Source organism: Platalea leucorodia (genome assembly GCF_965183815.1).
Source record: "Platalea leucorodia genome assembly, chromosome: 5".
Lineage (NCBI taxonomy): Eukaryota > Metazoa > Chordata > Aves > Pelecaniformes > Threskiornithidae > Platalea > Platalea leucorodia.
Window position 1 is genome coordinate 17,734,397 of NC_138827.1, and position 12,271 is coordinate 17,746,667.

General features: G+C 50.1%; 2 protein-coding genes across 13 annotated transcripts in view; one reads left to right on the forward strand and one right to left on the reverse strand.

Moving 5' to 3' along the window:
• TSC2 (TSC complex subunit 2) overlaps positions 1-6,229 on the forward strand; it is a 34,825-nt gene extending 28,596 nt beyond the window's left edge. For 8 of the 12 annotated variants that reach the window (XM_082312890.1, XM_082312895.1, XM_082312900.1 and 5 more), the window contains 8 exons: positions 9-84; positions 1,002-1,088; positions 1,327-1,513; positions 2,553-2,773; positions 2,987-3,065; positions 3,787-3,878; positions 4,162-4,260; positions 4,634-6,229. In XM_082312890.1, coding sequence (XP_082169016.1) covers positions 9-84; positions 1,002-1,088; positions 1,327-1,513; positions 2,553-2,773; positions 2,987-3,065; positions 3,787-3,878; positions 4,162-4,260; positions 4,634-4,801 — 1,009 coding nt within the window. In that variant the 3' untranslated portion in view covers positions 4,802-6,229. The remainder of the gene's footprint in view (positions 1-8; positions 85-1,001; positions 1,089-1,326; positions 1,514-2,552; positions 2,774-2,986; positions 3,066-3,786; positions 3,879-4,161; positions 4,261-4,633) is intronic. The other 4 variants (XM_082312898.1, XM_082312899.1, XM_082312892.1 and 1 more) reach the window with 1 other exon arrangement.
• Positions 6,230-6,894: 665 nt separating this feature from the next.
• The window catches only part of PKD1 (polycystin 1, transient receptor potential channel interacting), a gene marked incomplete at its 5' end in the record, with an annotated part of 99,532 nt that continues 94,155 nt past the window's right edge, over positions 6,895-12,271 (reverse strand). Inside the window, one exon of the mRNA XM_082314233.1 lies at positions 6,895-11,915. Coding sequence (XP_082170359.1) covers positions 11,289-11,915 — 627 coding nt within the window. The 3' untranslated portion in view covers positions 6,895-11,288. The remainder of the gene's footprint in view (positions 11,916-12,271) is intronic.

Genomic DNA, 12,271 nt, shown 5'->3' on the forward strand with positions numbered 1-12,271 from the left:
TCCCTTAGCTTTGTGTTTTTACAGTTGTATCACTCCCCATTCTTTGGTGATGAAAACAACAAGCCCCTTTTGTTGCCAAATGAGGTAGGCAAGGATTTTTTTTCAAATTCTTGTAGTTAATTTTTCTAAGCTCATTACTTTTTTTTGAACATAAATGATAGTAATGAATGTCCAGCTCAGATGGTGCAATTTAAAGGTGTTTCCTACCAACAGTGCTACAGATGGGAGGATTTTCTGTACCCCAGTCCTGGTGGCTCCTGCTTTATGGCTCTGGATTGAATTTGAGCTATTGGAGATTTTGCTGGTGCTGTTTCAGAATCCCAACCAGAAGGCAGGATTGTTTTGGAGTTTTGGTTTTTGTAGGTAGGAGGAGTGCAGGATGAAAACTCAGCATTAGGTGATATTGGCAGAACGTCACTAGACAAACCTGTCAGGCCTCCGTATAACTGGGAGTGGCCAAGAAGCTTTCTGTGGCCATATGAGAAATTAGTTATAAACTTCCTGGAGAAGTAGTGCTGGAATGGGGTTCTTGTGAACTGAGCGCCACAGGCCTCCGGCTGATAATTTCCCCTCACTTTAGGTTCAGGTGGTCAGGCAGTAGGGAGCCTAGGTGAGATGAGGTGATGCCTTCTGCTAAAATGTTCTTCAGAGCAAGAGACATGACAGTTTTTCATGCCTGGAGCTTAAATGAAGATACGATGTAGTTTGTCAGGGCAAGTGCATCTAACCTGTGCAGTTTGCCAGATTAATCTCACCTGAAGTATAAAACCAAGACAGTGTGGTGACAGATGCCATATAGCACTGCTCTGTACCTTGGACTGATGATGCGCTGTGCGCTTGCAGAACAGAACATGGTAGGGCAGCATTCATCAAGGAAGACCCTAGTGAAGGTCAGGAATCTGTGCTTACATTGTGCTGTTGTTGTCCTGAAGGGGTTTTAGGGAGGGCGGTGAGTGTGTGGAGGTAAGTTTTTAAAGATGTGACCAATGTTTTGATTGTAGACGTTTGAAAGGTCGGTGCAGCTCCTGGATCAAATTCCTTCTTACGACACACACAAGATTGCAGTGCTCTACGTTGGAGAAGGCCAGGTGAGTTGTGTGCAGATGCATTAATCCTTTAACAGTTACATCTCAACAGAAGGCCAAGCACCACTACTCCAGCTGTGAGATTTGTCCTGCCCCTGCAGCAGCCTTGCTTTTCCTTAGTTTCTTGCACTAAAAATCAGTGCCTGCATGAAGCCCTTTTAGGAAGGTCACAACCTAATCGCTCACGCTGATTGAGTGCTCTTAGGATTCAGTGTGGGACTCCCATGTTCTTATTTCCTAGAGCAACAACGAAATCGCAATTCTGTCAAATGAGCACGGATCCTATCGCTATACAGAGTTCCTGACTGGGTTAGGGAAGCTCATTGAGCTCAAAGACTGTCAGCCAGATAAAATTTACCTTGGTGGCCTGGACGTGTGTGGGGAGGATGGACAGTTTACCTACTGTTGGCACGATGACATTATGCAAGGTAAGGTGGCTCCAGAAATTGGAAGTGGAAGGATGGTCTTTTCTCATCTTAAGACTGACCTGCCTTCTACAGACTGTTTCCTTTCCAGGGATGTAGTAAAGATGACCTGGGGCTCTGTTCTCCTGTTCTCTCTCTGGTATCTCTGCAAGCCATGTGTTAAAGTTTGGGAAAGGTGCCTGCCTTATTTAAGGAAAAAAAAAAAAATCACACCACTTACTTTTAAAATAGTCTGCTCTACTAAAGGTTGATATCGTTTGGTGTAGAGGTTTGTAGAATAAGCTGTTTGTTCTTGAGCTGCTATGAAGGCTGTTAATTGAGAGTAGTGTTTGCATGTCAAAACTCTGCTAATTGTTTCTCTGAAGAACAGTATTGAAAGCAGGAGGGTTGTCATTACTGTGGTCATTGCTAATTGAACTGCAGCGGTACCCAGCTCCTGCAGCACCAAGCAGTGCAGATATCATCCAGGATCCAACAAGCTGTGATGAACTTCCCAAATTTTTTCATACAGCTCTGTGCATCCCAGTCATCATACTTAGTCGGGTTCAGTGGAGCAGCTGCAGGTTACTCACTGTGGCCCTGGTGCTCTGCAGAGCTCAATTAGGGGAACACCTGGTTTAAGCTATTTAACTCTTCCTCCTCAAACCAGATGCTACTCACCATGCTACTGTGGTCATGGAAAAAATACCCAGAATCACTTCTGCAGTCCTCCTGTTTATTTTCTACAAACAGATAGATAGATAGCCCAGCTTGATGAGAACGCTTCTTCCAGTATACATCAGGCACATGCTGAAAGCCAGGCCCTTAATTTGCTTTGCTGAGCCTGGCGCTAGAAAAGACTGTGCAGGGCAGTACCTAAAAACTGGCAAGAGCAGAGCCTTCAGAGGCTGCCTTTTCGCTGGCCATTGCGCTCTGTGCTCCGGGTACCATGGGAGCAAGCCAGTGGGACTGGATTCAGCTGTCACAAATGGGGCCAAACCTATCGAGGGAACACAACTTACATTTTTTACTATTGTGGTGTTGGTACTACTTTGTCTTCCAGACAAGTGCTGCATGTTGACCATTGTTGCCTTCAGCACTGCTTTCCCAGGCCAGCCTAAGGATTTTTCTGTTTCCTCTTCAGCCATTTTCCACATTGCTACTCTGATGCCCACAAAGGATTTAGATAAATATCGCTGTGACAAGAAAAGGCACCTTGGGAATGATTTTGTTTCTATCATTTACAACGATTCTGGAGAAGACTTTAAACTGGGAACAATAAAGGTACAAGATTTTACTTGCGGGTGTGTTATAAAACAGGCACGTGGCTGTTTGTAAAACCTTAATCTGATGTGTGTTATCTTAGCAAACAGTGTTGAGATCACACATGGAGGTTATTTGCCTTGGTGGGTTCACATGTGATAGTTCATGGCATTCACAAGAATCGTGATGGCTGCCAGTAAAGTGTATATGACTATTTTACTGTTGTCTCATTAGGGTCAGTTCAATTTTGTGCACGTTATCATCACACCACTTGACTATGACTGTAACCTGGTGACGCTGCAGTGTCGGAAAGGTAGGAATCCCTCCAGCCTTTGTTTTCAGTCTTTCCTGTATTGGTGGTGCAGTAACTGCCTTCACTTCACAAAGTCTTTGTGTTTCGAAAGTAAAAACTTCCAGGACAAACTCTCTGAAACCAGTTTGCTGCTGCGTTATGTCTTGATATGTCCTGTTCATGTATCTTCCCCAAGATAAGAGGTATCTTCCCATTGTACCACTCATACTATCTTCAAGCTTAAGACAAAGTGCCAGCAGAGCAGAGCAGGTCCCTCCAACAGTTGCTTGGGAATACTGGAGGAGGTAGGAGGTGGAGGTCCCTGCAGCTTTGGCCTCTGCTGTCCTTCCCGGCACTGCAGGACCTGATACTTGGAAACTGATCGTGGCTCCATGCGAGGTCAGCAGTGCTGGTGCAGTGATCTGCAGGGGCGTTTGCTTTCCTCTTACCAAAGAGAGGGTCTCCTGGGGTGCTTTTCGCTCACACTTTGGCTCATGTGATAAAGAGCCCAGCAGGCTCTCCTCAGACCTCCACGGAGCAGCCAGAATTTGACAGCCAGTTGTGTTAAGTTGCAGTGCAAGTTCTGTTACAGCTGGAGCTGTAGAGCTCAGTGGGAGCTTCTGAGACTCTGTGATGCAATTCCCAAGGTTTATATTACTTACCTATTTAGTTACTGGCAACCTTTGGCTTGTTCTTAACTGTCTTATAAGATTTTTTTTTTTCTCCTTCCTTTAAAACAAAGACATGGAGGGTCTCGTAGACACGAGTGTCGCTAAGATCATCTCCGATAAGAACCTGCCATTTGTAGCCCGTCAGATGGCCCTGCATGCTAATGTGAGTACCCCTCAGCTCCCTGAGACCGTCTGCCTTTCACCTGGTGTCTTGGTCCATCACCAGCTTCCAAGGAAATGAGTAGGGCTTGCTAAAGCAAATAAGTTTTCTGCTTCATTTATTGCTGTCAACCTTTAAGTCAGAGTTAGCATGTGAACAGTTATAACTTACAGCTGTATTTCAGTTGCTGTCAAACTGTACCAAAACGTTCTATTAATTTTATCGTCGTGTTTATGTTAATGTGCCTCCTTGCTTTCCCTGCTTCTCCCCCTGCTTCCCAAATTAGATGGCTTCCCAGGTTCATCATAGTCGATCAAACCCTACTGACACCTACCCATCCAAATGGATTGCAAGGCTACGTCATATCAAGAGGCTAAGGCACCGGGTAGGTAAAGCTGTCTGTTCTTAGTATTAGAACTGGGCTCTACCTTAGAGCCTTATTACAAATAAGGCACGTAAAATCAGCTATCAAAACTTGCCGAATGAGAGGAGGAATGTGTGCATGAAGGTTAGAATCCAGCTCTTGTGGGAATGACAAGTGTAGTGATGTAGGTCTGGACTTGAGAGCTTCCAAAGGGCTTCCCTGGCCGCAAGGGGTTTGGGAACCCCCTAGTATCTGGACACAGCTGCACCCACTCGGCGCTGTGCTAGGGATGCTCGGACAGGCTGTCCTGAGTAACCTGCCCTGCCCTCCCCAAATGGAGAGTGAGAAGAGTGTCAGAGAGAATGGAGCTCATCTGTTCTCGTTTGACTTTCAGCTACGTGAAGAAACCCAGTACCAGACTCCGGGCCTTCCCCTGCAGATGCATCCATCTGCCCCGACAAAGCCCCCTCCCCAGATCCCTCAGGACCCTCCACCCACCTATGAGACTGGACAGAGGAAGCGGCTCATCTCCTCGGTCGACGACTTCACGGAGTTCGTGTAGGTCCCAGCAGGTCGGTGTGTCTGTTATGGGACGGACAAGGCAGCGAGAGCGTTTTAACTGCGTGCTGACTCCGTGCAGCTGCATGGACACAGAGGAGTAGGGTTTGGGAGGCGCAGTGTGGCTGTGCTGCTTGCAAGCGGACTCAGCGTTGAACCGTACCGGGGGGCTTGAACGTTTCAGTGTCTCAGCCTGCCACCGTTGCCTGATGAGGACACTGTATCCCCAGCAGATGCTCCGAGAGAGGACCAACTCTACGTGTTTTGTTTTTATTTGGTTTGAGCTATTTCAAGGCTTCCATCTCTGATGGGAACTTTCTTGCAGAACCTTTCTTTGGACTCCTTCCATACCAGCATCTGGTGGAAGCAGACAAAGTAGGATATTCTGCAGTTGATCATGTAGTTGGAAGGTGCAGGAATTGTGGGAATTTTGACAACTTTATTGGGAATGAAATATGAAGTACTGAAAATCCAGTCACTATTTCTGAGGACCCTAGAATCCCAGCTCCTCTCCAGGCCTTGGTGCCTCTCGGCATTTGAACTCTTCAGGTTCTCAGGCTTGTTCTGCTGCCAGCTCTGGTGAGAGGTAATTTGGGTTCTCAAGTGACCTGCCATCATGCTGCTTCCATTCCCACGGATTTGTCTCCATTTTGAGAGATACGCAGCGAACCCTCCCTCCTTCAAGCAGAAATGATTTTGCTACCAGAAGTGACACAGAAGAGGGAGGTGGGTGCTGCTCGCCGGAGCAGCAGAATGGCAGAGCGCGGGGGCACCCATCACTTGCGATGAGCAGTCTGACCCGCCGGGCTGACTGCAAGGGTTGAGCCAGAGGCCAGACCTGGCTTCGAGGTTCAGCTGCAGAATTCCCGCTGGTGGCAGTGGTGCTGGGGTAACTCTTGTCCTTCTCAGTGCACCCGGTAAATCCCTTTTTGAAAGACTGTTGACGTGTCTTGGGGCATCATCTCTGGGTGAGTTTTGCCTGTTGCACTAACGCATAGTGACAGTCCCTCCTCCTGGGACCTCGGCTGTTGAAGCGGTTAACAAGCGGTCCTCTCGGTGCACGCGTGTACAGGTGGAATGGGATTATGTAGCCCATCTTGTGGCAAGATGGTCATCAGACACTACACTACCAAATTGGGAGAAACCATGTAAGCTGGACTATACTGTGAGTACTTTATCTCCTGCTTTGTCAATAAATGGGAAGCGTGGCTTTTTGGTAACAAGTAACAGCAGCGCCCTTGCAATGGAGATGAAGACAAGTGCAATCTGCACACGGAACTGTGAAGTGACAGGGGAGGGGACAAAAGTGATGCTACTAGCTTGTGCAGGGCTGTTTGGGAACTCTAAGTGTATGTTGTGTTTTGAGTGTTTATAAGTCGTAAAGGAAATAAAATATTTGTATGGTCAGTGGGTTCTTGCTGGCCTGGGAAGATTCAAACTGTGTTTCATAATAATGTAAATGTAAATTCCTCCTCCTTTCCCCTTTCAGTTTTCTGATCCGTATTGCTCTTATTTCAGTAACCACCAGCCACACCTCCAGTGGTGGCTGCGGTGCGATACCTGGCTGTGTTCCAGTCCTTGTACTGGGGATATTCCCTCTGGTTCAGCTTCACGTAACCTCTGCAGCGGGGGGGTTTCTGTCAGCATTTCCCACCGCAGCTGAGCCAGAGCAGCTCCCTTGCCCTGGCGGGGGTTTGGGCAGTGGCAGCCTGGGCCCTCGCGAGCCCTGGTGCCCTACTCTGCCGTGGCTCAGTCTCCTTTACGTCGACTGCAGACCCTTCACTGATAACCCGATGTCGTTAATCACAGCCCAGAGCTGCCCTAATAGGCTGGCTGATTTAATAAAGTGTCTTGTATTGTGCAGGAGACCTTAATTAAAATTCCAGTCACAAAGAGAATGACAATGGGGCGGAGAGGAACGTCTCTGGACCAGCTCTGGCTAGCGCTGCTTTGCCCCCGTGCCTTTGCTGAGCGCTCGTGGGTAGCGCCGAGTGGGCTAGAGGGAGCGTAACAAAAGCACCAGAGCCAGGTCGTAGCAGTCGTCTTTTATTTGACCTTGTCATTTTTTAAGAAACATCCCCACAGTTACAAAATAGATATTTTTGTTTGCAGTGAAATGCTGACCAGACAGTAACAGTTGGCATATTGGTCACAACCGTCTGTTCTTTCTTTTTAAACAAAAAAAAAAAAAGCACTTATATAAGTCCCTCCCTCTCCCGTTTAAACTAATGGATAGGGTTTTTTATTTAAGCAGCTTGATACTGTTGCATCTTTGTGAGACTTAAGACAATAAATAAGAAACCATCTCTCCGTGACTACAAACACAGAAATATACATTCAGGAGTACTTATTGGCTAGGGCTGCAAGTCAAGTTTATTGCTGTAACTCCGGCTGCAGCTAAGTGCATGTATACGCGGTACCTTAGCTGGGACAGTGAAGGAACCCTGTGAGTGTTGCTATAGTTTGTACAAATAAATGCTGCGATGAGAACTACGAGTGCTTGAAAGCTGTCAGTGGTGCCCACCACGCACATGGGCCCTCGGGGAGGTGTTTGGCTTTTCAAGAAACAACTGTGGGTTCCAGAGCTGCTCTCCGTACTTCAAGTGAAGGAAAGAAGTAGGGCAGTTGTCTTGTCCTGTTTCTGCTCCTCTTTGATTAGAAGAAGCACTTGGTAAGTCAGTCACACGCATCACGTCACACTCACACACGCAGAGCAAGCTTGGTAAGAAACAGGCACTTGGGAACAAAGGTCCTGACGCTTCACTTGGGGAGCATCCTTGTTGCACCCGCCCGCTCGCCTCCCGATAGCTTATTCAAGGCTGTTCCAAGCAGTCGCGTCCCTGCTCGCCCTCGCCTCTTGCCTCCATCTCTCCTTCCTGCGCTTGACTCCTACTCACAACCTCTTTTAAATGAGCGTGGGGCTGGGGAGGGGCTGAGAACTGAACTGTGGTTCTTGAACTGAATTTTTTAGCTTTTGAAGATGCAAGAGATTTCCAAGACCTGCTTGGTTCATTTTACTCACGGAATGCTCTCGCGTGGCCCTCAGGGGGCTGGATCTGTGCACATTGCTCCACTGCAGCAGGAAAGGGATGCACGGGTGCAGCCCGGCACGGAGCGGGAGGTTAAAAGTGGCTGTTCTGGTGCAGTTGTGCTTAGGAGATCTCCCAGCAGCACATGCCAGCAAGCGCTTTCCTTTTTCTATCTCTGCTGGCCAAAAAAATTCCTGCACGCTTACGCAGTGGTGGTAGAAGATGAGCAACCCGCTTTTGTCTTTGTGGGTAGTTGCTGCTTATCCAACTAAATACTTCTCCAATGCCTTTTCTTTTGAGGCATAGCCAAAGAGTCAGAAACTTTGGCATTAAGGACAGAAGTTGAACAGAGTTCCTGAGTTTCACTGAGGGTCTGTGCTTATCTCGCCGAGTAGGATTTTGCTTTATAACCACGTCCTTCCTAGCCCCAGGGAGGAAACACCAGAGGGGTGCCGAGCTTAGCGGCTGGAGGCGACGGCAGAGGTGTGCCCAGTGCCGTTATCAGAGCTGCAGTGCCACATCCCAGGTAGCCTGGTACATCTCACAGCTGCTCGTTTTACTGCCTTAGGGGTTTTTGGACACGGCTTGCAGGCACTTGCACCAGCACTGTACCTGTCGCCAAAAAAAGAGCCATGGGCATCTACCAGAGTTGAGCCTGGTGGCTGCACCGCTTGGCTAAGTAAGTAAAAGGAACCAAAAGCTACAAGGCCAAGAGTGTTAAATCTCTGGCTTGAAAGGCAGTTTTAGATACCAGGCGTTCTGGGGAAGATCGAGCTGTTTGTAAAAGGAGTAACAAATCACTTCTGCACAGTGCACAAAGCTTACTAACATCAGCACCTGAGCCGGCACTGGGCCCATCCCTGGGCTCACCTGGGCTCCGTGGACCTCACTGCTGGTTCTCCCTGCTCCAGGCACCTGCTGCCTCCAAGCTGGAATCCTCCATCTCCAGCTACTGAACTCCAGGCACATCTCTGTCATCTCCTCATCTACCTGCCGGTTCCTTCCCATTACGAGAGCTCCGTGGTTACTAGTATTAAGTTTTCTCACCTCTGCACTCTCCTTCCCTCTGTGCAATCTGCTCTTTCAACCACCTCTATGGTGACCAACCACCATCTCACTTTAAGTGATCTTCAAGCTACAGCACACTTACTTATTTTCTCCTGCCCACATCCTTCTGCAACCTTTCCTTCGTATCAACTGAGATTTTCAAAGGTAACTTACACCAGTCCCAAAGCCATCACCAAGAGCACCCCTGTGTCCTCCTGCATCCTCCTTCAGTCACCCATAAGGGACGGGGGCAGGTGCCTGGAGCCAAGGAAGCACGTGGACAGCTGGAATGAAATCATCTTTAAAAGTATCTAACACAGCACGGCAGAAGTGCTGGGAGCTGGTTAGGGAGACTCCGGAGGTGATGTGATTAGCAGTGGAAGTGGCTGAGCAGACCCCCTCTCTCTCTGCCCAGAAAGGTCTCCCCTGCCAGGGGCACGGGAAGGATGCTTCCAGGACCACCAGCACCAGAGGCAAGATGCAGTCCAACCCGAGGCGCACTGCCTGCCTGGTCTCGCTGCCCAAGGCTTCCCTCCAAGCATGGAGCAGGTTTTGGGAACGCACCAACCAGCACAATGCCGGGCTTCCCACCCCTGCCACGCGCCGCTCCACCTGCAGGGACTGGCCCAGAGCCAGCCCGGCCGAACCTCAGCTGGGAGGAGAGCACACGCACCACATGCACACAGACACCTAATACTTTATATACACGGGACATTCCCAGGAAGAAGCACTTAATACATCCTTTAAATAACTCTGACAATAGTATTCTGTCTCCTATCTACATGTTTCAAACACGTTACCGATGCTATGAAAATATAGCAAACATACAAAAATATATACATTTTAAAAAAAGAAAAAAACCACACCGTATAAATTACTTACAATATACATAACGTGAAATGGTGCTGATGAAGTGAACGCAGGCCCTGGGACAGCTTCAGCCGCTGCTCAGCAGCCCTGCGCTGCGAGCAGGGGGTGCCCCGCGGTGCAGCCCCTCCCCGGCCAGGCACGGCGAGCACAGGCCAGCTGTAGCCCAGCGCACGGCAGGTCCCGGGGAGCTGCGGGGTGCCAGGGCTGGAAGGACCCTGACAAACGCTCCGTTAGGGCTTCACCTGCCTCCCCCAGAGCCTTTGTGCTTCTCGGAGGGAAGAGATGCCAGGAGGTACCGGCATGGCTGCCTCAGGCTGGGACATGCTGGGGGCTGCGTTCACTTCATCAGCACTTGCTCATTTCAGTTTATGATTTAAACAAACAAACAAACAAAAAATACTGCTTTTGTGATATATTATCCCATTCTTGTTAGATCGCATGTGTCATTGTTAGCCGAGGAAAGCATTGTTTAAAGTGCTGGGCAGTACATACGAACAAGTAAACCAAAAAAATACATATACTTATGTCAATACATTCCTTGAATTAGAAAAGCCAAGCAGCCAGCAGCCCGTGGGCCACCGTGCAGGGGCGAGTGCTGGCGGGCAGGGGGTGGGGTGGGGGACCGCAGCGAAGCCAGCACCTTGGCAACCCCACGCTCAGAGATGGCTGAAAGCAGCCCCAGGTCTCCGCACCCCCCGGGCTGAGCCGCTGCTCGTTATCCCCTCTGAGCCTGGCCAGGTAGCAGGGCTGACAGCTCACTGCAGCTTGCAATGTCATTTGTCTTAAATATTGGATTTCTTTAAATACAAAAAAATAGTACCCATTTCTGGAGGATAAAAATAGCCAATACTGGAAATTAACTGATCTGGGTGTAGATATCATTTATCTATATCTATATATATTTATGCTTAAAAAAAAGATGGGTTAAATATCTTCTCAAAACCTGTAGCTTTCCTCCACAGTGTGTCTGGTCAACAAAAATCCAAGATTCAGTTCAAACCTTCAAGGCCTGGGGCTCTCCTCGCCCCCATTCCATCTGGCACAGCCAGCAGGGAAGGGAGGTGAGCTTTGTACCGGTCACCCTGTGCCAGCCCCCAGTAAAGTGTCCTTGTGACAGTCGCCGTATGCAGGCTGTTTGCAGATGGGGCCGTTTAACAAAAGAGACGACTTTTTAATACTGCCCTACCTTAAGAGGGATTTTCTGCACGCTGGCCGTACCCTGCGCAGCCTTTCCCAGCTGTCCCCGAGGGAAAGGCTCAGCCTTCTCCAACCAACCCTTAATGCTGGAAACCACCAGCAGGGAGGTCAGCCCATCTGATGGGTACAGTCAGGTCCATGAAGAATGGCGGCTCTGCCAGCCACGTTGCAGGCAGCAGCCCCGGGTGCCCCGGCAGGCACAGCCGCTGCCACGGGAGCTTTCAGAAGCGGCAGCTCCTGAGGCTCCAGGTCTGCACGGCAGGCACAGCCCACCCTTTGCAAACCCCTTCCCAGGCGCTCTCTGCCCTCCGAGGGCATTGCTCCCTGCGATGCTCAGCACGCTGCCTGTTACTTGACTGTGGGGTGCACCCTGTTCTTAGCCCGGAGGGGCCGTTTCTTCTTCACTGCCGGAGCTACAGCGGCATAGGGTTTGTGTGGGGGCAGCACAGAAGCCGCCATGCTGATGCCTCTGCTAGCTCGAAGAAGCCGGCTGGGCACAGAGCCCCTGCTGCCCGGTGGGACGGCAGGAGAGTGGGGAGACACTGTGGCATCCCGCGGGGGCTGCAGGTCCATGTCGGAGGAGATCTCGGGCGAGGGCCCCTGCTCTGTGCTGCCTGCACAGTACCTGCTCAGGACATCCTCCGACATCTGGGTGTACCTCCTCCTGGAGCGGCGGCTCTGAGAGCCCTCCAGCTGGTGCTCGATGCGATACACGTCCTCTGTCACCTGGTTGACCCGGTCAAATTGGGCGAGCAGCATCTCAAAGAGGGAAAGGAGGCGCTGGATGTCAGCATCTACTTCCAGGCTGTCCCGGGTGCTCAGCACGAGGCTCAGCCCGTCCAGCTGGCTGGAGGAGGTGGAGGCCCTGGAGCTGTCAGAGGCAGCGCTGGGAGTGGGGCCCCGAAAGGACTTGGAGTCACTGGAGTCTCGGGATGGCAGCGGCTCCATCCCTTCAAACCTCACCTTGTGCCGGAACTGGAAGAGAAGAGGGGAGCAGAGTTATTTCAGGAGCTGGTAAGTGGGAACACTGTGCTGTGGCATCATGTCCCACTCCAAACAGCCCCAGGGCTGCTCCCAGCCATTCCTGGTGGGCCAGGCCACAGCACAGACCTGGGGACAGAACTCAAATAAAAACACGTGGAACTGTGGGACTGAGAAGTGGCAGCAGATGTCCCTACAACGCCCCATCACTAACCCAGCTCTTGGGCCTCCAGGAATGGCCTCTGCTCCAGTCCTCACCTGCCAGAGGAACCTGACTGAACAGCAGTAGGAAGTAACCAGAGGCAAAGGAAAGCTAAGGATGGTGGACGTTGATTCTCTGCAAATATCTG